The sequence below is a fragment of the Dictyostelium discoideum genome, assembly GCF_000004695.1.
Source record: "Dictyostelium discoideum AX4 chromosome 3 chromosome, whole genome shotgun sequence".
Classification (NCBI taxonomy): Eukaryota; Evosea; class Eumycetozoa; order Dictyosteliales; family Dictyosteliaceae; genus Dictyostelium; species Dictyostelium discoideum.
The window spans coordinates 4,366,826-4,388,008 of record NC_007089.4 but is presented as its reverse complement, the minus strand read 5'-3'; the positions used below and the strand labels follow the sequence as shown (position 1 = coordinate 4,388,008).

The 21,183-nt window shown below is 20.7% G+C and overlaps 12 protein-coding genes across 12 annotated transcripts; 4 read left to right on the top strand and 8 right to left on the bottom strand.

Moving 5' to 3' along the window:
• Positions 1-173: 173 nt before the first annotated feature.
• DDB_G0281351 (hypothetical protein) lies at positions 174-2,187 on the top strand (the record flags this gene model as incomplete). The annotated part of the gene is made up of 3 exons (XM_635649.1): positions 174-632; positions 756-1,087; positions 1,170-2,187. 3 exons carry the CDS (start codon positions 174-176, stop codon positions 2,185-2,187), a joined length of 1,809 nt encoding a protein of 602 aa, XP_640741.1.
• Positions 2,188-3,437: 1,250 nt separating this feature from the next.
• Positions 3,438-4,624, top strand: rab14 (Rab GTPase; the record flags this gene model as incomplete). The annotated part of the gene is made up of 5 exons (XM_635648.1): positions 3,438-3,534; positions 3,681-3,766; positions 3,876-3,914; positions 4,118-4,356; positions 4,465-4,624. The coding sequence occupies 5 exons, from the start codon at positions 3,438-3,440 to the stop codon at positions 4,622-4,624; spliced, it is 621 nt and encodes a 206-aa protein (XP_640740.1).
• Positions 4,625-5,131: 507 nt separating this feature from the next.
• On the bottom strand, positions 5,132-6,321 carry DDB_G0281349 (hypothetical protein; the record flags this gene model as incomplete). The annotated part of the gene is made up of 4 exons (XM_635647.1): positions 5,132-5,310; positions 5,474-5,656; positions 5,707-5,983; positions 6,016-6,321. 4 exons carry the CDS (start codon positions 6,319-6,321, stop codon positions 5,132-5,134), a joined length of 945 nt encoding a protein of 314 aa, XP_640739.1.
• Positions 6,322-6,508: 187 nt separating this feature from the next.
• On the bottom strand, positions 6,509-6,805 carry DDB_G0281375 (hypothetical protein; the record flags this gene model as incomplete). The annotated part of the gene is made up of 1 exon (XM_635646.1): positions 6,509-6,805. One exon carries the CDS (start codon positions 6,803-6,805, stop codon positions 6,509-6,511), a length of 297 nt encoding a protein of 98 aa, XP_640738.1.
• Positions 6,806-6,921: 116 nt separating this feature from the next.
• Positions 6,922-7,308, bottom strand: DDB_G0281373 (hypothetical protein; the record flags this gene model as incomplete). Its single annotated transcript, XM_635645.1, has 1 exon — positions 6,922-7,308. The coding sequence occupies one exon, from the start codon at positions 7,306-7,308 to the stop codon at positions 6,922-6,924; it is 387 nt and encodes a 128-aa protein (XP_640737.1).
• A 78-nt stretch (positions 7,309-7,386) lies between these two features.
• Positions 7,387-7,541, bottom strand: DDB_G0281347 (hypothetical protein; the record flags this gene model as incomplete). The annotated part of the gene is made up of 2 exons (XM_635644.1): positions 7,387-7,440; positions 7,473-7,541. 2 exons carry the CDS (start codon positions 7,539-7,541, stop codon positions 7,387-7,389), a joined length of 123 nt encoding a protein of 40 aa, XP_640736.1.
• Positions 7,542-8,183: 642 nt separating this feature from the next.
• Positions 8,184-8,780, bottom strand: DDB_G0281345 (hypothetical protein; the record flags this gene model as incomplete). Its single annotated transcript, XM_635643.1, has 1 exon — positions 8,184-8,780. One exon carries the CDS (start codon positions 8,778-8,780, stop codon positions 8,184-8,186), a length of 597 nt encoding a protein of 198 aa, XP_640735.1.
• Positions 8,781-9,443: 663 nt separating this feature from the next.
• On the bottom strand, positions 9,444-11,971 carry shkD (SH2 domain-containing protein; the record flags this gene model as incomplete). Its single annotated transcript, XM_635642.1, has 4 exons — positions 9,444-9,782; positions 9,884-10,464; positions 10,559-10,893; positions 10,992-11,971. The coding sequence occupies 4 exons, from the start codon at positions 11,969-11,971 to the stop codon at positions 9,444-9,446; spliced, it is 2,235 nt and encodes a 744-aa protein (XP_640734.1).
• A 1,861-nt stretch (positions 11,972-13,832) lies between these two features.
• Positions 13,833-15,134, top strand: DDB_G0281371 (hypothetical protein; the record flags this gene model as incomplete). Its single annotated transcript, XM_635641.1, has 1 exon — positions 13,833-15,134. One exon carries the CDS (start codon positions 13,833-13,835, stop codon positions 15,132-15,134), a length of 1,302 nt encoding a protein of 433 aa, XP_640733.1.
• A 562-nt stretch (positions 15,135-15,696) lies between these two features.
• On the top strand, positions 15,697-17,237 carry DDB_G0281369 (hypothetical protein; the record flags this gene model as incomplete). Its single annotated transcript, XM_635640.1, has 4 exons — positions 15,697-15,801; positions 15,944-16,075; positions 16,160-16,244; positions 16,354-17,237. 4 exons carry the CDS (start codon positions 15,697-15,699, stop codon positions 17,235-17,237), a joined length of 1,206 nt encoding a protein of 401 aa, XP_640732.1.
• Positions 17,238-17,582: 345 nt separating this feature from the next.
• Positions 17,583-17,897, bottom strand: DDB_G0281341 (hypothetical protein; the record flags this gene model as incomplete). The annotated part of the gene is made up of 1 exon (XM_635639.1): positions 17,583-17,897. The coding sequence occupies one exon, from the start codon at positions 17,895-17,897 to the stop codon at positions 17,583-17,585; it is 315 nt and encodes a 104-aa protein (XP_640731.1).
• Positions 17,898-18,456: 559 nt separating this feature from the next.
• On the bottom strand, positions 18,457-19,371 carry DDB_G0281339 (hypothetical protein; the record flags this gene model as incomplete). The annotated part of the gene is made up of 3 exons (XM_635638.1): positions 18,457-18,775; positions 18,893-19,142; positions 19,266-19,371. The coding sequence occupies 3 exons, from the start codon at positions 19,369-19,371 to the stop codon at positions 18,457-18,459; spliced, it is 675 nt and encodes a 224-aa protein (XP_640730.1).
• Between the last annotated feature and the right edge of the window lie 1,812 nt (positions 19,372-21,183).

Genomic DNA, 21,183 nt, shown 5'->3' with positions numbered 1-21,183 from the left:
TTTTTTTGAAAATTGAAAAAATAAAAAAAAAAAAAATTATTAAAAAAAAGATTTTTTTTTGAAAATAAAAAAAAAAAAAAAAAAAAAAAAATTCAAATTTAATTAATTTTTGCTGAGACTGGCAAACAGATAAAATAAATAAATAAAATATAAACAAATAAAATATAAACAAAATGAGCACTCCACCAAATCATAATACATTGAATAGGGGCTCAAATAATTTTGGTACTTCACCTATTGTAAATAATAATTTTGTACAACCATCACAACAATCACAATCACAATCACAGCAATCACAATCACCATTACATGAATCATTATCTAGATCACACTCATTTACAAATTTATCACAAAATCAACAACAACAACAACAACAACAACAACAACCAACAAATCAACAACAACAACAACAACAACATCAATTTGTTACAGCAACAACACCAACAACACCACAAAATGGTGGATTTAAACAAGCATCGCAAATGTCTAACTCCGTATCAAATTTTGATTCATTTGGTAGTACATCTATTCAACCATTACCACAACATCAACCAATATCTTACTTTCCAAATCCACAATATTCAAATTCTTCAAGTTTAGTTGGTGATGAAACAACTTTAAAAAGATTAATTGTATGTAAAATACATTTATTATTATTATTATTATTATTATTATTATTATTATTATTATTATTATTATTATTATTAATTATTTTTCATATATTTATATTAATATTTAATTTTATCCCCAAAAAGAAAATTGGTAATTGGAATAATGTATTTAAAGTTGCAGAATTATGTATAGCAAATACCAATAATCCTCAAAGTATATTACAATATAAATTATGTAGAATTATTGCACATGTAAAAATGAGATCATATTCAGCAGCCGATAGTGAAATTAAAGGTATTGGTGATATTAGAGACCTTGTGAATTGTTATGAATCCTATCCTCAATTATTCCCTGGTAAAAAAGGTTCAATGGTACCTTTCTCAATGAGAATCATTAAAGCTGAATTAGCTTGTCATTTAAATACTGAAAAGTTTCAATTAGATTCTTTATATGCTTTATTATCAATTTGTAAAAAGTAAATATATTATAATATTTAAACTGTACTATAATTAATATTAATTCTTTTTTTTTTTTTTGTATTTCAAATAATAAAATAGAGAAATTCAAAATTTAAATGAAACTATTAGTAAAAATAATAGTAATAATAATAATAATAATAATAATATAATTAAAAAATCAACAAGTACAATCGTATCAGAAGAATTATCAAAGAATCATAATATTTATTTATCACAATTAGAGAATACTACAGCATCATTAATATCACCAAGAATTGAAGAAAGTAATAATAGTAATAGTAGTAATAATAATAATAATAATAATACATCAACACCAATGTTACCAATTTCAAGTACAATTAGTGTTGAAGAGATTTTTGAACAAGGTGGTAATACATTACAATCATTGTTAGAGTTATTATCACTTTGGAGGGAAAGAGAACGTCGTATCATATTTTCAATTGTGACTTTTATAATTCAAAAGAATAGAGATTTCCTATTGGCAATTAAAATATTAGAGGATTTAATTCAAAAGTTTGAAGCTGATATTTACATTTTATCAGCTTTAGGTAGAATTCATCTTCAAATGGGTAATTTAAAAGGTGCTGAAAAAATATTCAAATTTGTTGATATCATTATAAAAAATACAATTAATGATAATAATAATAATAATAATTTAAATAATTCATTAAAAATTTTATCATTAATGAATCATGGATTTTACTCAATTGCAAGTGATCAATATCCATCAGCTATTAAATATTTTGAAGATGTAATTCAAATCGAACCAAATAATATAGCTGCTATAAATAATAAATGTATTTCAATGTTATACACTTGCGATCTTGGTGGTGCTATCACTGAATTGGAAGGTGTGCTTCAAGAGAAAACTTCACCAATTGATCCATCACCAACAACTCAAACTACTACTCCTCAAAAACAAAAATATGAAAAATCAATTGATGAAACTTTAATATTTAATATTTGTTCTTTATATGAATTGGCAAGTGATAAATCAAATGAAAAAAAGAAATCAATTATGGGTGATGTTGCAAAGAAAGCTCCTGATAATTTTGATTTTAAAGTTTTTAAAATCTCTTCAAACCCCACACTTTAAAAAAAATAAAAATAAAACATTAAAAAATAAAAAAAAAAAATAAAAAAATTAAAATTGAGATTTTTCCTCAACAATTCATTTGTTTTATTTACTTATCCAGGCAAAATAAAAATATTTGGTCCTGTTTTGGAAATTTGGAATTAATTTTTAAAAAAAAAAGATTTTTAAAAAAAAAAAAAATAAATCAAAATAAAAACAAAAGAAAAAAAAAAAAAAAAAAATCAAAAAAAAAATTTTTTAATATCACCACACATCTCGTGTGTTAACACGTTGACATTTTAATTAATGTTAGAAAAGAAATCGATGAAAAAAAAAGAAAAAAATAAAATATAAAAAAATAAAAAAAAATAAAAATTTATTTTATTTTATCAAAATCATATTAAAAAAAAAAACTATATTTTTTATAAATATTAGAAAATTTTATTTATTTATTTATTTATTTATTAAAACTATTTTTGCACAGAATTGAATTCTATTCTAATAATTAATTTATAAAAAAAAAAAAAAATAAAAAAAACCAAAAAAAAAAACCCACACAAAAAAAAAAAAAAAAAAAAAAGTAGACATTTATTTTTTTTAGAATTTGATATTTTATTTGTTTAATTTTTTTATTTTTTTTTTTTTATTGTTTTTTTTGCTTATTTTGCATTTTTTTGTTTTTTTTCTTTTGTTTTTATTTTTTTTATTTTTTTTTCTTTTTTTCTCCCAAAGTTATAAATTACACCAGAACCCAGGTTTTAAAAAATTTCATTTCAAAAAAAAAAAATAAAAAAAATAAAAAAAAAAATTCAAAAAAAAAAAAAAAAAAAAAAAAATTGAATTTTTTTTTTTTTTTTAATATAATTTTTATTTATTTTTCACAACAACACAAATCCACTATACAGGTAAACAATAGTTTTATAAAAACAATATTAGTGTGATAATAAAATAATAAAACGAATAAATCAATAAACAAATTAAAATCAAAAATATATATATAAATCGAAAAAATAAAAATATAAAAAATAAAAATAAAAAAATAAAAATATAAAAAATAAAAATAAAAAAATAAATAATAACAATAATAAAAACAATATAATACATATTTAATCACCTCTTTCACCAATAACATTTAAATTACGCTGATATTTTTTTATTTTCACCAGTTTTAGTGAAAATATTTACTAACTTTTTTTTTTTTTTTTTTTTTATATTTTATTTTATTCTTTTATTGTTTAATACAATAATTTATTATTTATATTACTATTAGAATGTCATTTCCATATGAATATATATTTAAATACATCATTATTGGTGATATGGGTGTAGGTAAATCATGTCTCCTTCACCAATTCACTGAAAATAAATGTAAGTGCAATTACGCAATATAAAGTTCACCATCCTTTGTGAAAAAAAAATAAAAAAAAAATAAAAAAAAAATAAAAAAAAAAAAAAAAAAAAAAATTATAAAACTAATCAAATACATTTATATATAATCTTTTAATATATTATAGTCGTCCCAGATTCACCACATACAATTGGTGTAGAGTTTGGTACAAGAATTGTAGATGTAAATAATAAAAAAATTAAATTACAAATTGTATGTAAAAAATTTGAAAAAAATTTAGAAATAACTATAATTGACCATTTTATTGACAAATTCTTCTCTTTTTTTTTTTTTTTTTTTTTCTTTTGATAACAACGATTAGTGGGATACTGCAGGTCAAGAAAGATTCAGGGCAGTTACAGTAAGTTTCTTTGGATATTTCAATAATAATAATAATAATAATAATAATAATAATAATAATAATAATAATAATAATAATAATAATAATAATAATAATTATTTAAACAATTTTTGGTCAAAACAATTTTACTAATCTAAATCTTTTTTTTTAAAAATAAATCAAATTCAATCAAATCAATTAACTATATATTTATATATTTATAGCGTTCATATTATAGAGGTGCAGCAGGTGCATTATTAGTTTATGATATTACAAGAAGAATTACATACAACCACTTAACCACTTGGTTAACTGATGCTAGAAATCTTACTAATCCAAACACTGTCATCATGTTAATTGGTAACAAAAAAGATTTGGAAGGTCAAAGAGATGTCACCTATGAAGAGGCTTCTGCTTTTGCAAAACAAAATGGTTTAATTTTTGTGGAATCTAGTGCAAAAACGTATGTTTCCTTTTTTTTAAATGACAAATTATATGTTATATTGGTTGATAAATTGTTATAACCTTAGATTCTAACCTTTTTTTTTATTTTTTTTTTTCTCGAATTTAGTGGTGAGAATGTAGAAGAAGCTTTCTTAAGAACTGCTAAATTAATTTTCCAAAGCGTTCAAGAGGGTAATGTTGATCTCATCCCGGATGGAGGTATTACCAAGAACCCACCACAAACCATCACTGATAAACCTCAAGATGCCAGTAAATGTTCTTGTTAATAAAATTTTAAAGAAAAAAAAAAAAAAAAAAAAATCAAACAAACAAAAAATCAAACAAGTAACTTTTTTATATATTAAAACAAACAAACACAACAAACCAAACCAAATTGCAACAAATAACCTTTTTCAACTACACTAAAACTAAAAAAAAAAAAAAAAACATAAATTAATAATAATATACTTTTTTTACTATTAACAAACAATATATTATTACTTTATTAAAAAAAAAAAAAAAAAAATACTTTTTTTATTTCTTTATTTTTTTTTTTTTGTCTTACTATTCTATTTACTTGTACCATTAATTTTGGAGTGTTTAATGTATAAATAAAAAATAAAAAAATAAAAAATAAGGAAATGGATTATTAAATAAATGGTTTTTAGGATTAATTTTAGTTTTATTTATTTTCTTTTATTTGGATTGTTCCATTGATTTCTCAAATTGGATTGTTTCTTCTTGTTTTAATGATTCATCCAATTGGTTTAATTCTTCTAGAGTTGGTTGTTGATTTAATTGGAGTGTTGATCATAGAAGGTATCTTGGTTTTCTTTTTGTTCATTTTTAATTAATTGTTGATCTAATCGAAAATGGTCATTTGATTGCTGTTGATTGATACCCTCTGAAAAACTATCCTCTTTTTGGTTTTCAGGTTCGTCTTCAAGTAATTGTTTTAAACTTTTTGGTGAATCTAATTGTAATCGAAATTGGTATAATGATGATTAATCTTCTTGTTTTTCTGATTGTAAAGAATCTTCGAAATCTTTTGTTTCCTTTAATTGAATTGAATTCTTTGAGGTTGATAAACTTGTTGTTGTTGTTGCAATTGAATTGGTAATGGTAAAGGATCTAACCATTCAAATGATTTTCATGATCAACAATTGGTTCTGGAGATTCAAGAATTGTTTCTTCTTCTTCTTGTTCTTCTTCTTCTTTTTCTACTTGGTTTTCTTCTACTTCTCGTTCTTCTTCTTCTTGTTCTTCTTCTTGCTTTTCTTGATCTTCTTGATCTACTACTTCTCGTTCTTCTTGTTTTTCTACTTCTTATCTAAGTCATCAATGGTTGGTTTAGTGAAAATATATCTACCTACTACTTGGATGGTTGGAATGGTTCTAGTTTCAATAATTGGAGATTCATCATTTAAATGAACACCTCTTGAATCAACTTTACCTAATATTACTTGATCTTTAATCAAAGATGATGGTTGAGAATAAGTTTGATATTCAGGTGATAATCTACTAACCCATTCAAAATGATCTTGAGATTTAAAAAACCATGTTACTTCTGGTGTAACTAATTGAAAACACTGTTCATGACTTGATTTTTCATTACCAAATTGATTACCTCTTGTCAATGAAAATCTCTTTAAATTTAAAATTTTAATTGGTTTTTTACCAACAACTTTGAAAAGTTAATAACAAAGTTTAAATGAGGAATTGATAATTGGAATGAAACACTATCGATTTTTTCATCAATTTTCCTAAGTACAAAGTTTGTATTTAAATCCATTGATTTACGTGGATATAATGAAATTGATTCTTTATAAATTGATAATAAATAATACCCATTGAAAATTACAATCCAATTATTTTCTTTTCCATTTACAATTGCATTAATTGCCAAATCACCATTTAAAGTGTTTGCAAATATTGGTGGTAATGAAATACCAGTGCCTAAACCATTTGGAATTTGATATTTCATTGTTTTAAAGAAATGATCATCATCTAGATATTAAGCCTCTGTAGTTGATTTCTCTAATGTATTTATTGGTGAAATTTCCCTTTCAATTGAATAACTTTTACCAATGATTAAAACCTTTATTCCATGATTGTAGGCTGCATTAAAAAATTCATCAGGTCTAATCAAATTAGCGTGTGGAGTTAATAGTTCATCTTTTAAAAACTATTATATAAAAAAATATAGTTTTACCACGAAAATCTTCCAATAATGATTTTCCATCCATTTTAACATGAGATAAATTAAAAGCTCTATAAAGACTAGTATTCCAAATATTTAGTTTTAACTTTAAACTTTTTGCTAATTTTCTCCAACTTTTAATTTCATTATAATCACTTTGATTATTTACAACCAGTAATAGATCACATTGAAATATAGATTTTGGTAAATAACACTCTGATAATTGAATTTCAAATGGTCTTGATTGAATTGGTAATGGAGACATCATATTATTAACATGGCCTAAATATATGGTTGATTCTAATAAAATTCTTGTATATGGTTTTATATTTGGGTTTATAAATGAAATTGTACCTGAAAAGAATTTTAATTCCGATGGTCCAATCATTTCGACATGTGAATATAACCCATTCTAAATACAAATGGTGATTCATCACCTAATATAATACTATTTAAACCTTTAATTAATGAAGTTTGAATTGGATACTCAATAATAAAATTTGATTTCTTATCTGAAATTGTCTTGAAGCTTTGATTGATACGGTCAACTAAACATTGATGGTCCATTGTTGCGTTAACCATAAATGGATCTCTTGGTAATGATTTTGGATTTTGTTTAAAATCTGTGATTTTAAATTCATTTCTTTTATTTCTTGAAGCTGCACCCTGTAAAATTGACTTATCAAATGCAACTCTATTAACTGGATCACAGAATACCCATTTATTATCATCGACGTATGTCATAATATTTTGGTATGATGGTGTTGGCATTCCTCCCACATTTTTATGCTTTACCATTAAAGTTACATCTGAATCTGGTTCAATTACGTTATAACCTATTCTATCAATTTATCCAATCTCTTCCACCATTAAATCATATGGTGAACTATTAAATTTAACACCCTCATAATCAAATATTTGTATTGTATATTTACCATCGACACCTTTTTTACCATTAATACCATTTCATCATGTCCTTTTGATCCATCACGACCTATAAACATTTTTTTTTTTTTTTTTTTTTTTTTTAGAGATAATTAAAATATTTTATATATTATATTTCAGATAAAAAATATTATTTACCAAAGATATTTTGTTTTGAAACATTATTAACAAATAACAAATTATTTTTACTCAATGAATATTTTATATATTGAATATCAATGAAAATAAAAAAAAAAAAAAAAAAAGAAAAAAAAAAAAAAAAAAAGAAAAAAAAAAATAAAAGAGAATAGAAAAAAAAAAAAAAAGGAAAAAAAAAAAAAAAGGAAAAAAAAAAAGAAATCTATTTGGTTTGTTAAAAATTAAAAAAAAAGATTTTTTTTTTGATTATTTTTCAAATAAAATTATAAAATCAACACTTAAAAAAAAAAATAAAAAAAAATCCAGCTCTCCAAAAAGTTTTTTAAAAAATGTAGTCCTTAACTTTTTAATAAGGGGCAATACAGAAAATAAAAAATAAAATAAAAAAAAAACAGGCCACCAGGTTAGCATAAAATTACTTTTCATAAATAGTTATGAAATTTTTAGATCTGGCCAACCTTAGATTTTATTTTCATTTTTTTAAAAAAATAATTCTTGAAGTTAAAATTTAAATTTAAACATTTTAGGAATTTTATTCTTTTTTTTTTTTTAAAATAATTTTTTTAGTCAAGTTTTTTATTTGATTGTTGTTGAGGTTCTTGTTTATAATATTGTTCTTGATCTTGTTGATAATAATCTTCCGGTCTGGATTCATCTTTGTAATGATTTGAATATTGTGGTTGCATTTCTTGTAGTTCTTGTTGTTCTTGTTGTTGTGGTTGTTGTTGTTGAGGTTGTGGTTGTTGTTTTTGTTGTTTGTTATGTTTTTGTTTTTGTTGTTGTTGTTGTTGTTGTTGTTGTTGTTGTTGTTGTTGTTGTCTTTGCTTTTCTTCTAATTTTTCTTCAAATCTTTTTAATAAGTTTTCAGCCTCTTTATTGAATTCTTGTTGTAATTCAAAATATTCATGTCTGGAAACTGTTGATGTTTGAATCATTGCATATGAACATTGCCATAACTCTGTAAGTTTTAGTAAAATTGGTTTCACAATATTTTCATCTACCCATTTAGAAGTTAGTTTTAATTTTTGAATGAAAATTTTAAATGCCTCTTGAATTTTCTTTGTCCATTCTCTTAAAAATTCTCTTTTTTCTTTATCAAAGAAATTATCAAAAAAGTCAAATTTAAATGTAGTTTTAGTTTTTAATTCTGAAAATCCCATTTTTATTTATTTTATTTTATTTATTAATTTATTTTATTTATTAATTTATTTTATTTTATTATTTTATTTTATTTTATTTTAATTTTTATTTTATGTTTATTTTATATATATTTATTCTATTTTATTTTATTTTATATATTTATTTATTTTATTTATTTTATTCAGTCAATATTTTAATTTTTTTTTCTCCATCATTTTATATTAAAAAAATTATATGGATATCTCAAAAAAATGAGAAAATATATTTTTGGAAGCCTTGGTCAAAAGACAGTAATTATCGAAAATTCAAAAAAAGCCAGCTGGACAAATTATCTTTTACTAAAAATTTTTTTTTTTTTTTTTTTTTTTTTTTTAAAAGGAAAAATCAAATGCACATAATTTTCTTTTATAATATTATTAATTATATATTAATTTTTTTTATTATTTTTATTTGTTTTTTATTTTTTTTATTTCTTTTTTAAAAATTTTTTCTTTTTTTTTTTTTTTTTTTTTTATTATTGTTGGTCAGTGGATTCAAAAAAAAACAAATATTTTTTTGATTGATTAAAATAAAAATGTGGTATTACAATTTTTTTTTTAATGTTGATTATTATTATTATTATTATTTTATTATTATTGTTATTGTTGTTATTTTTTATAAATATTATTTTTATTATTATTATTTTAATTTGTATAAGGATCATAAGGATTAAAAGTTTCTTGTGTGAATTTTGGACAAGGTACTAATAATGGATAGTCATTACATTTTTCGACCAATTCTATTAAACTATTGTAAACTGCTGTCTTTCCTTGAATCTTAAAACCTGTAAAATTATTTTCATCGATCAATTGAATTCTACGGTGTTGATTATTTTTCATTGACAATGTGAAAGGACATGTCTTTGGTTCGGTTGATGATAATCTAATTAAAAATGCTCCTTCAGCTGCTTTTGATAATCTAGATGTTGCTTGTTCTCTTACAATATCACCATGGAACCAAATTTTTGCTGATAATTTATTAATCTATTTTTATTATTTTTTTAAAAAAAAAAAAAAAAAAAGAAACCAATATTAATAAAATATTTATATAAAAAAAAAAAAAAAATAAAAAAAAGAAAACATACATTATCAATAGTTTCAATACCAGTATTTGGTTCAAAGAAAGAACCAAACCATTTACTAACTTTATCAAATCTTTCCATAGTGACAACTTGTTTAGTTTTTTGAACAGTTTGATGAGATTGTTGAACGAGTAACTCTTTGAGTGGAGCATAATCGAGATTTAATTGTTTGTGAGTGGCTTTCAAAGTTTTTTCAAAGTCTGACCATTCAACCTCCTCTTGTAATTCTTGTTTTGGTACTAAGAAATGTTCTTTCCAATACTTTCTTCCATCGTCGAAATCGATTGCACAATCGATTAAAATCTCATTCAATCTGAATAAGATTTCGCTAAATGATGGTCTATTTTGTGGATTATGATCCCAACATGTTTGAATTAAATGACGTAAACTTGGAAGTGTATCTGCTGGAATTGGTGGTCTCTCTTTCTCGTTACAAATTGCATTAAAGAAAATATCGTAATCTTTATGATGTGAATATGGTGCTTCCTTTGTTAAAATTTCCCATAAAATAATACCAAAACTATAGACATCTGCTTTTTCATTATATGGATTACCCATCATAACTTCTGGTGCCATCCATAATGCTTTTTATTTTTAAAATAAAAAAATAAAAAAATTATAGTTAATATCAAAAAATGATTATTATTAAAAAAAAAAAAAATTTTTTTTAAAACTTACGAGTTCCTTTTGCTGCTTTATCTTGAAATTCTTCACCTTCTTTAATTTGACTGAAACCAAAATCAGTTACTTTAACACGCAAGTTAATATCTACCAAGAGATTTGCTGTTTTTAAATCGTTATGAACAATTCTAGTAATACCATGTAACCAATTCATACCTAATGCTGCATCTTTAGCCATTTGCATTCTTCTAAATAAACTAAACTCCTTTTTGGTACGATCATTATGTAATAACTTTTCTAAATCTGTTTGACAAAGTTCTGTAACAATTTGCATTTTACCTGATTGTGTACAAGCACCTAAAAACAATACTACATTTGGATGGAAGATTTTACTAATTGATTTTTAAAAATAAAATAAAAATAAAAAAAAGAATTAATAAAAAAATGGTCTTTTTTTTTTTTTTTTTTTTTATATATAATAAACCCTTACCTCATAATTTTAACTTCATGTCTAAAACTAGTTAATTCATATAAACTAAGTTTTTGTTTTCTTGGAATTTTAACTGCTACTTCTTGACCACGACATTTTCCTTTGTATACAGAACCAAATGAACCTTGACCAAGGAAATCAGTTCTATCAATTTCTTCTGGTAAAATTTCTGGTGGTCCACTTGCTTTTCTTTTTGGTTGATTGTTATCAACTTTTGGTGTAGAATCCACAAAATCCAATGGAATATAATCATTTGGATTAATTGGTTTTGTATTATTTGCATTATTATTATTATTATTATTATTATTATTGTTGTTGTTATTATTTGTTTGTGTTACATTTTGAGCATTTAATGATTGGTCACTGCTAGTGTGATTAACACTTGCTGTTTGATTTGCATTTGTAGTGGTTGTAGTAGTTGTAGTAGTTGTAGTAGTTGCAGCAGTAGTAGTTGTATTATTACTATTATTATTTGGTGAAGCTGTTGCACTTGGTGAGCTTGGAGATGCTGTTTTAGTTGGTGCTGATGCTGTGTTTGTATTGGTACTATTAGTAGCTGTGGTTGTAGTGGTTGATGGTTGTGTAGTATTAGTTGTTGAAGTTGGTGGTCTTGGACTTTCTGGTGGTGATGTTGTAAGTTTTGATGTACTTATAACACCTGGTGTGAAACTTGGTTGTGTTGTAACAGTTGGAGATGTTGATATTGTATTATTAGATGGTGTTTGTGTTTGATTAGTTGATGGTGATGCTTGTGCTTGTTCTTTCTTTTGTTGGTTACTATTATTACTATTTGTATTGTTGTTATTATTTGTATTATTATTTGTATTATTATTTTGTGGCGTTGGTGTTTGAGTTGTTGTAGGAGTTGTAGGAGTTGTAGGAGTTGTTGTAGGAGTTGATGTTGTTGGCCCATTTATTTGTTTAATATGACTATTCTGGTCTTGTTTTCTCTTAAAGAGATTCGAAAAGAACCTCTTCATTTTCTTTTATTATTTTTTTATTTGTGTTTTTGTTTTTTTTTATTTTTTTTTTTTTTTTCTAATATATATACAAATTTTTTTTATTTTTTTTTTTTTTATTTTTTTAAATTTTATTTATTTTTAATTTTTTTTTTTTTTTTAATTTTTTTTTATATATAATAAATAATAATGTCTGAATTTTAAGTGTATATAAGGAAATACATGTATAAATACAAAATCGGGATAGAATATATAAATTAATGAAAAACTATAGTTATTGGTATAAATATAATCCTATTTCTATTTTAACTAATATATTTATATATATAATACACTAAAAAAAAAAAAATAATAATAATAAAAAATATTATTACTATTATAATTTATTTTTTTTTTATTTTATTTTTTATATAATTTTATAAATAATTAAAATGTTTAAATATAAATATATATATGATGATATATAAATAAACAAAATTTTCTTTATTTGGGTATATAAATAATTAAATATGGATTATTGAGTGAGTATTTGATTTTTAATTTTGGGGGTTGGTTTATTTAATTTATTTATCGTGTTTGTATTGCCCTTAAAAAAAAAAAATAAAAATAAAAAATAAAAAAATAAAAAAATAAAAAAAAAAAAATAATAAAAAAAAAAAAAAATTTTAAAAAAAAAATAAAAAAAAAATTTTAAAAAAAAAAATAAAAAATAAAAAAATTAAAAAATTTTTTGAACAGTACATATAAATAAATTAAATAAATTTTATTATATACAAAAATATATAAATATGGATATTATTAATTTTTATAGATTAATCTAAATTACTATTTTTGATACACTATAACATATCATATCAACATGTTGATATTTTTCATATTAAATTTAAACAATAATTTTATTATTATCATTTTTTTAATTTAATTTAATTTAAAAAAAAAAAAAATAATAAAAAAAATAAAAAAAATAAAAAAATAAAAATAAAAATAAAAAACAAAAAAAAATAAAATAAAATAAAATAAATTAAAAAATTATATATTAATCCGATCAAACACACACTCACACAAAAATTGATTCTGATTTGTTAAACTGTATATTTTTATTTTTCTTTTTTTTTTTTTTTTTTTTTTTTTTTTTTTTTTTTTTTTTTTTTTATTATTTTTTTTTTTTCTTTTTTCAATTTTACAAAAAATTTATCGCATTTTGGAAAAGCCAATCAATGTGATTTTTCTAATTTCATGGAACTATCTGACGAGTTGCCAAAAAGACTTTTGCGAGGAGATTTTTTTTGAGAGTTGTAAAATTGACCAATCAAATGGTTTGCTGATTGAATCTCAGTGGTTTGGCCATTTTTTTTTTTTTTTTTTATTGATAAAAAAAAATAAAAAAAAAAAAAACAAAAAAAAATAAATAAAAATTAAAATTAAAATTGATAGAAAAAAAAAAAAAAAAAACAAATCAGAATTCATTTCTCATTACCCATTCATTAATTTAAAAACATTATATTATTTGTACTATATTAATATATTTCTATTTCTATTCCAATTAATTTTTTTCAGTGGTTGGTTTAAAATAATTTTAAAACCCTTTTAAAAACCATAATATTAAAAAAAAAAATAAAAAATCAAAAAAAAAAAAAAATCAAAAAAAAAAAAGATATTTTGTCTCAGATTCTGAAAAAAGATTGAAAAAAAAAAAAAAAAGTAAAAATAAAAAAAAAAAATAAAAATAAAAAATAAAAAATCAAAACAGATTAAAAAAAAATCAAAACAGATTAAAAAAAATTAACCATCAAAAAAAAACAGATTGAAAAAAATTTAACCCTAAATAATAATAATAATAATAATAAAAATAATAATAATAAAAATAATAATAATAAAAAAAATGGGAAACTCATCATCATCATCACAATTAAAAACAAATCAAATGATATCATCAGGTGGAATTTTTGAATTAACACCAAAACAACAAAAATCATTATCATCAAATATTTATTTAAATAATTTAATAAAATTAGATAAAAATAATAATCTAATTCCATCACCAAATTCGGTAAATTGTAAAGTTTCAAAAAAGAAAAACCTAAAATCTCCATTAAAAAAAATAAAAAAATTTAAAAATAAAAAATCATCATCGTCACAAATACAAAATAATAATAATAATAATAATAATAGTTTATCAAGATCAAATTCTATACAATCAATTTCTTCATTATCATCATCATCTTCATCAATTTCTTTACCAATATCAACACCATCAACTACAATAAAAAATGTAAATAATAATAATAATAATAATAATAATAATGAAAAGAAATCATTTAATAAAATTTTACCGGAATATTTAATAATTAAAATAATTGGATTTGCATGTGATATTGTATTTCCAAGTAATAGTTTTTTTCAAATTTCAATGGTTTGTAGATTATGGAATAAATTATCAATAAAAAGTATAAGACATTTATATTATTCTTATAAGTTTTTATATGAAAGGGATAGTGATTTGAATTATTGTAGGATCATTGGTCGTTGGTTAACACCGCGTAATCATTATCAATCAATTAATAGATGTCAAGCAATTTATTTAAGATTCGGATTGGATCCATTGGGATTTTGCTATTTAGTACCGTATTTAATGAAATGCTCAACTTTGAGATTACTTAGAATTGAATTCTCAAATTCTTTATTATCACCAGAACGAGTGAACACAATCATTCAAATACTAACTGTGAATCAACATATCCGAGTTTTAAATCTATCATGCAATGCAATAAATTCCAAAATTTCAATAGATTCACTTTGTGATTTCTTTGAATCAAAGAATTCTGATGGTTTGAAAGAGTACATTCATAGGAAATCAAAATTGAACAGTTATAAACTTTCAAAACTTTTAGAATCAATTGTAAAATCAAATAAAATTACAATTATAAATTTTTCAAATAATGAGATTGAAAATGATGATATGGATATCATAATTTACTATATCTCAACTTCAAAATATCTTCATACTATAAATTTTGCAAAAAACTTTTTAAATACTTCTTCACTTCATTTAATAATCAATGCTTGTATTAATAATCGCGTCACTAAATCATTAGATCTTCGTTGTAATAATTTTGATTCAATAACTGATAGAGATTCATTTCTTTTTCAATATTCTTCAAAATTTACTAATTTTTTAATTTAATTATTTTTTTCCATTTTTTTTTTCCGGAAAATAAAAAAAAGTAAAAATAAAATAAAATAAAATAAAAAAAAAATAATATTACCACTTTTCAAAACAAAAATATATATATTTTTCTCTCTTAACAAATTTGTAAATAATAATTTTAAAATATTTGTAAATTATGGAAACAAATAAAAAAATCAAAAAATTATTAATTATAAATAAAATATATTACTATAAAAGAGGCTTTGTAAATAAATTTTTTTTTATTTTTTTTATTTTTATTGAAAATTACTTATTTTAATTGTGTTTATAAAAAAAGTCAAATTATTTCCAAAAATAAAAAAAATGAAAAATAAAAAAAAAAAGAAAAAAAACATATGTCTCAGATATTTTAAATTTTGTTTTCCCTTTATTTCTTGAAAAAAAAAAAAAAAAAAAAAAAAAAAATTTAAAAAAAATTAATTTTTTTTTTTATTTTTTTTTTATTTTTTTTTTTTTTTATTTTTTTTTTTTTTAAATTAAATTAAAATATTTGTATTGCATTATTTATATAATAGAGAAAATAAACTACGTACGTTCAATGGATTCATGTAACCCAAATAACCCAGCAGTAAAAAGAATCCTAAGGGAGATACAAGAACTTAGAAATGATACAAATCCAGATTACAAAGCATTTCCTTTAGAGGTATGTGTATATATATATATATATATATATAAATACACAAATATATATATATATATTTATTATTTTTTTTTTTTTTAATTATAAACAATTTAAATTATAATATTAAACTAATGATTATATATATATAATATCTTATATGTAGGACAATATATTTGAGTGGCATTTTACAATAAGAGGACCACAAGATTCAGATTTTAATGGTGGTATTTACCATGGTAGAATTATTTTACCATCTGAATATCCATTCAAACCACCAAATATTGTATTATTGACAGTATGTATTTAACAATAAAAATAACAACAACCGACAACACCTATTAAAAATAACACTAACCATATATATGATTAATATATTTAGCCAAATGGTAGATTTGAAACCAATGTAAAGATTTGTTTAACTGTATCAGCACACCATCCAGAACATTGGCAACCATCTTGGAGTAGTATGTATATATAAATATTATAAAACAAATAATTAAAATAAAAAAAAAAAAAATGCTAATAAATCTAATTTTATTTAAAAAAAAAAAAAAAAAAAAAAAAAAAAAATAGTTAGAACAGTTTTAGTTGCATTAATTGGATTTATGCCAACAGAAGGAAAAGGTGCAATTGGTGCTATTGATTTACCAACAAAAGATAGAAAGGAATTAGCATTAAAATCATTAGATTGGAAATGTACAAGATGTGGTTCACATAATCGTTTTGCTTTGGGTCAACCAGTTAATAGTAATAATAATAATAATAATACAACCACCACTACAACAACAACTACAACAACAACAGCAGCAACAGAAACCACAGTTACAGCTATTACTAATACCTCAACAAATACTACTACTACTACTAATAATAATAATAATAATGATAACAATAATAATAATGATAATGATAGTGGTGATATTAAAAATGAAGATCAAGATTACAATGAAAAACTACAAGAGGAAGAAACTAAACAAAATACAGAAACTTATTATGAAGAGGAAGAAATAGTCAATAACAACAATGAACAAGATAATGAAGATAATGAACCAATAGAAGATATGGTAATGAAATCACTTGATAATTTACCAACACAAAATATTTCAATTGGTGCTTCTGGTGGCAGTGGAGCATCAATACAATTAAATACACCAACAATTGGTGTTATCACTGAAAATAATAAAAATAGTAACAACAACAACAACAACAACAACAACAACAGCAATAATAACAATAAAAATGACAATATAGCGCAAAATAATTCTCAAACACCCTCCGCCACACAAAAACCAACAACTACTTTACAAAACCCACAACAACCACCACAACTACAACAACAACCAATAATTCAACAACAAAGAACAATTTTAAACCCATCCACCATTCAAATTGATAGAATGATTGTAATTTTATTTACCCTTCTTGTGGCACTTGCCATAAAGAGATTATTTTCCTAAGAAAAATAATAATAAAAATAAAAATAAAAATTTTACATAAAATAGAGAAATATCCCCAATACATATGTAGATCATTTCAAAAGTTATTTTCAATATATTTAAATCACCCAAACAAATATCTTTTTTTTTTTTTTTTTTTTTTTTAATTATAATTTTTTATTTTTTTTTATTTTTTTATTTTTTTTTTTTTTACCTATTTTATGTACATGTTTATTGATGAAAAAAAAAAAGAGTGTATGGATACACTTCCATTCATAGGTAATTAATTGCATTATATTATATTGTTATTTTTGTTTTTGTTGTGTTGCTTCATTATTTATTTAAATTATTATTATTTATTTTATTTTATTTTTTTTCAAATAATTTATCAAATTCGTTGATTTCTGTTTTTATTTTATCTAAAGTATCTTCTGGAATATTGTTTCTTTCATTTTCTTTAATAATTGCAAATTCAAAAATCTCTTGACCTCTCGTTTTTGATAATGGTGATACTTTTCTGGTGATTCTTCTTTCTTTAACCATTCTATCCAAGTGCATTTTTAAGTTTGTTAAACCAGAGTAAAAATTGAATCTTGAAACATAACTCCAAAGGTTTTGTCTTGACAATGGTCCTTTAAGTAATAAAGTACCTAATACAATTGAATTTTTGTTGAAATTCATTCTTTTTTTTTATATATGCGTGTTGTGTATTGATGAGTTTTTGATTTTTATAGGTTTTATTGTTTTTATTGTTTTAATGTAATTGTCTTTTTTAGGTTTGTATGTGGACACAAAAAAAAAATGATTAAATAAATATATATACACAAAAAAACGAGCAATCTGAAAAAAAAAAAAAAAAAAAAAAAAAATTTTAAAAAAAAAAAAAAATAAAAATGAAAAAAATAAAAAAAATAAAAATGAAAAAAAAAAAAAAAATTCACTTCCCAAATTTGATCACAATTTTGTTTGTTTTTTATTCAAAATAATGTGAATATATTTAATTTTTTTTTTAATTGTTATTTTTTATTGTTATTTTTATTTTTTTATTTAAAAAATTTAAAATTATGGTTTTTTTTTTTTTCTTTTTTTTTTTCTTTTTTTTTTTTTTTTTTTTTTTTTTTTTTTTTTTTCTTTTTTTTTTTTCCTTTTCTATTTTAAAAACATTATTATTTTTTTTTTTTTTTTTTTGTTGTTTTATTATTATTATTATTGTTTTTATTATTTTTATTATTATTATTTTTTAGGCTTCTTGAACTGGTTGCATTTCTAAATCTTGATGAATATAATTTGGATCTTTACCCTTTTCCAAATCATAAGCAGCTGCATCTTCAGGATTATTGAAATCTTCTCTTTCAAATAGGTCATACAATTCAGTACCTTTAGCTTGTTGTTGATGATTTGCAATTGCTTGATTCAATCTTGCTCTATTTCTTCTATATGTAATTAAAAATTCAATAATTGATACAACACCACCTGCTATACAAACTAAACCAATATGCATTGAAGTTATAATATTTAAAAATTTAAATGGTATTGGTGATTGATCAATAGCTCCAATTCTTTATTTCCAAAAAAAATAAAAATAAAATAATAAAATCCATAAGAAATTTAATTTTATTAGTAGTGGAAAAAAATAAAAATAAAAATAAAAGTTAAAAAATAATTTAAATACTTACAGAATATAAATTATACCTCTTGATAAACCATTACAAAGGAAAACAAATACTTTTACAGCTCTTCTAGTCCATCTTGTTCTTGTTTCTGCAAAAAGAATTAATAAACCAGTTAAACATGCATAAAAACCAACAACTGATAATGATAAATAGTTTTGAACTGAATGATCTTTTGTAAAACTAATTGAGTAAAAAATATATCCACCCATAAATACTTGAACACCACCTGCAATCAAACATATTAATCTAACAACTTTTTTTTTATAAAAAAAAAAAAAAAAAAAAAAAAAAAAAAAAAAAATTAATTAAAAGATAAAATTATTAAAAATTTAATTAATTGCATCAAAAATGAAAATAATAAAAAAATAAAACCTACTTGTTTTCCATGTCCAAATTGCAACGCAAGCTCCACTACACTTATCTCTATCCATTTTAATTTCCTTTTCTTCGGGTTTGAAAAGGTCACCCAATGCATGCATCATTTTTAATTGTATATATAATTAATTTATTTCGTTTAATTTGTTTTATATGTTTTATATTTAATATACTATTTTCTTGTTTTAAATTTAAATTTAAATTATTATTATTATAATTATTATTATTATCAGGAGCTATACATAAAAAATAAATAAATAAATTTTTTTTTTTTTTTTTTTTTTGTATTTGAAATCGATTAACAAAGAAAAAAAAAAATTGAAAGTATTGTACAATTTAAACTATATTTATTCCTTTTTTTTTTTTTTTTTTTTTTTTTTCTCTTTATTTTTTATATTTTTTCCATAAAAATAGATTTTTTCAAATTAGTAAAATATAAATTATTTATTGAAATGAATCAAACAGAAAAAAACACAATAATTTTTATAAAAATAATTAAATTAAAAATAAAAATAAAAATAAAACAAAAACAAATAAAATTAAAATTTAAAAAATAAAAAAATAAAAAACTAGAGTAAAAAAACTATTAAAAAAAAAAAATTTTAAAAATACAAATAAATCTGTAATTTTAAATAATTAATTATTTGTATGGTTTATGTCTATGGAAATTATTTTCACAATGATATATATAGATGTGTGTGTATTTGTGTTTATTGTATATTTTATGTATAATATGGTATTGTATGGTGTGTAAATGATACGAGAATGATGGAATAAATTATTTGTACTATAAAAAAAAACCCCAAAAAAAGAACAATTTATTATCTTTATTCTTTTACCTAAATTAATACTATTTTTTATACCAATTATTTTGTTCAAATTATGATTAATAATTTGTTTTTTTTATTTTATTTTATTTAATAATTATTTAAAAAATTAATTTTAAAATAAAAATACAAATATTTTTTATAATAAAAAAATTAATTTTAAAATAAATACAAATAAATAATTTTTTTGTGTTTTTTTTTTTATTTTTTTAAAAAAAAAAAAAATATAAAAAATAAAAAATAATTTGGTTTTATTTGAACTTGTTATTTGTGTCCTAAATTACTTATATTTTACACATACATACCTTTTATAAATTATAATAATTATTTTACATTACAATATATTAAAAACACTTATTATTATTTTTTTTTTTTTTTTTTTTTTTAATATTATTTTAAAAAAAAAAATTTTATATATATTAAACAATATATTTAAAAATAAAATAAAAATAAAAAAAATATAAAAAAACTAGTACACATATATTCATAATATTTTTAATGGTGTAGTGTTGTGTGGTGGTGTGGTTGTGCTAAATTTTTAAAATTTCATATTGTGTTTGAAGAAAACCACTAAAATAACACACTCACACAACTATTTATATACATATAATAATTGAATTAAAAGAATACCCTATATAACACATATTTTAAACCTCACATCCGTGTGTTTGTTATTTTTTTTTTTTTTATATATTCAAACTATTTATTTTAATTTATTTTTTTTTTAAATTATTTTGATCATTTTTAGAAATGGCATTATTCTTAAAAGTTTATTTTTTTTTTTTTTTAATTTTTAAATATTTAACTCACAATGATAACAATTTTATATGACAATATTATTTTTTTTATTGTAACAAAACAATTATATTTTGGTCATTTGTAATTTTGAAAAATGAGTAATATAAAAAAAAAAAAAAGATAAAATAAAAAAATAAAAAAATAAAAAAAAATAAAATAATAACAATAATAATGTTAAATAAAAATATAAAAATAAAAATAACTGTTTACCCTAATCAAGATTGTTAAAAATTTAATCAAATAAAACAAAAAAAAAGAAAAAAATAAATAAATTAAAAATATTGACCTATTTGT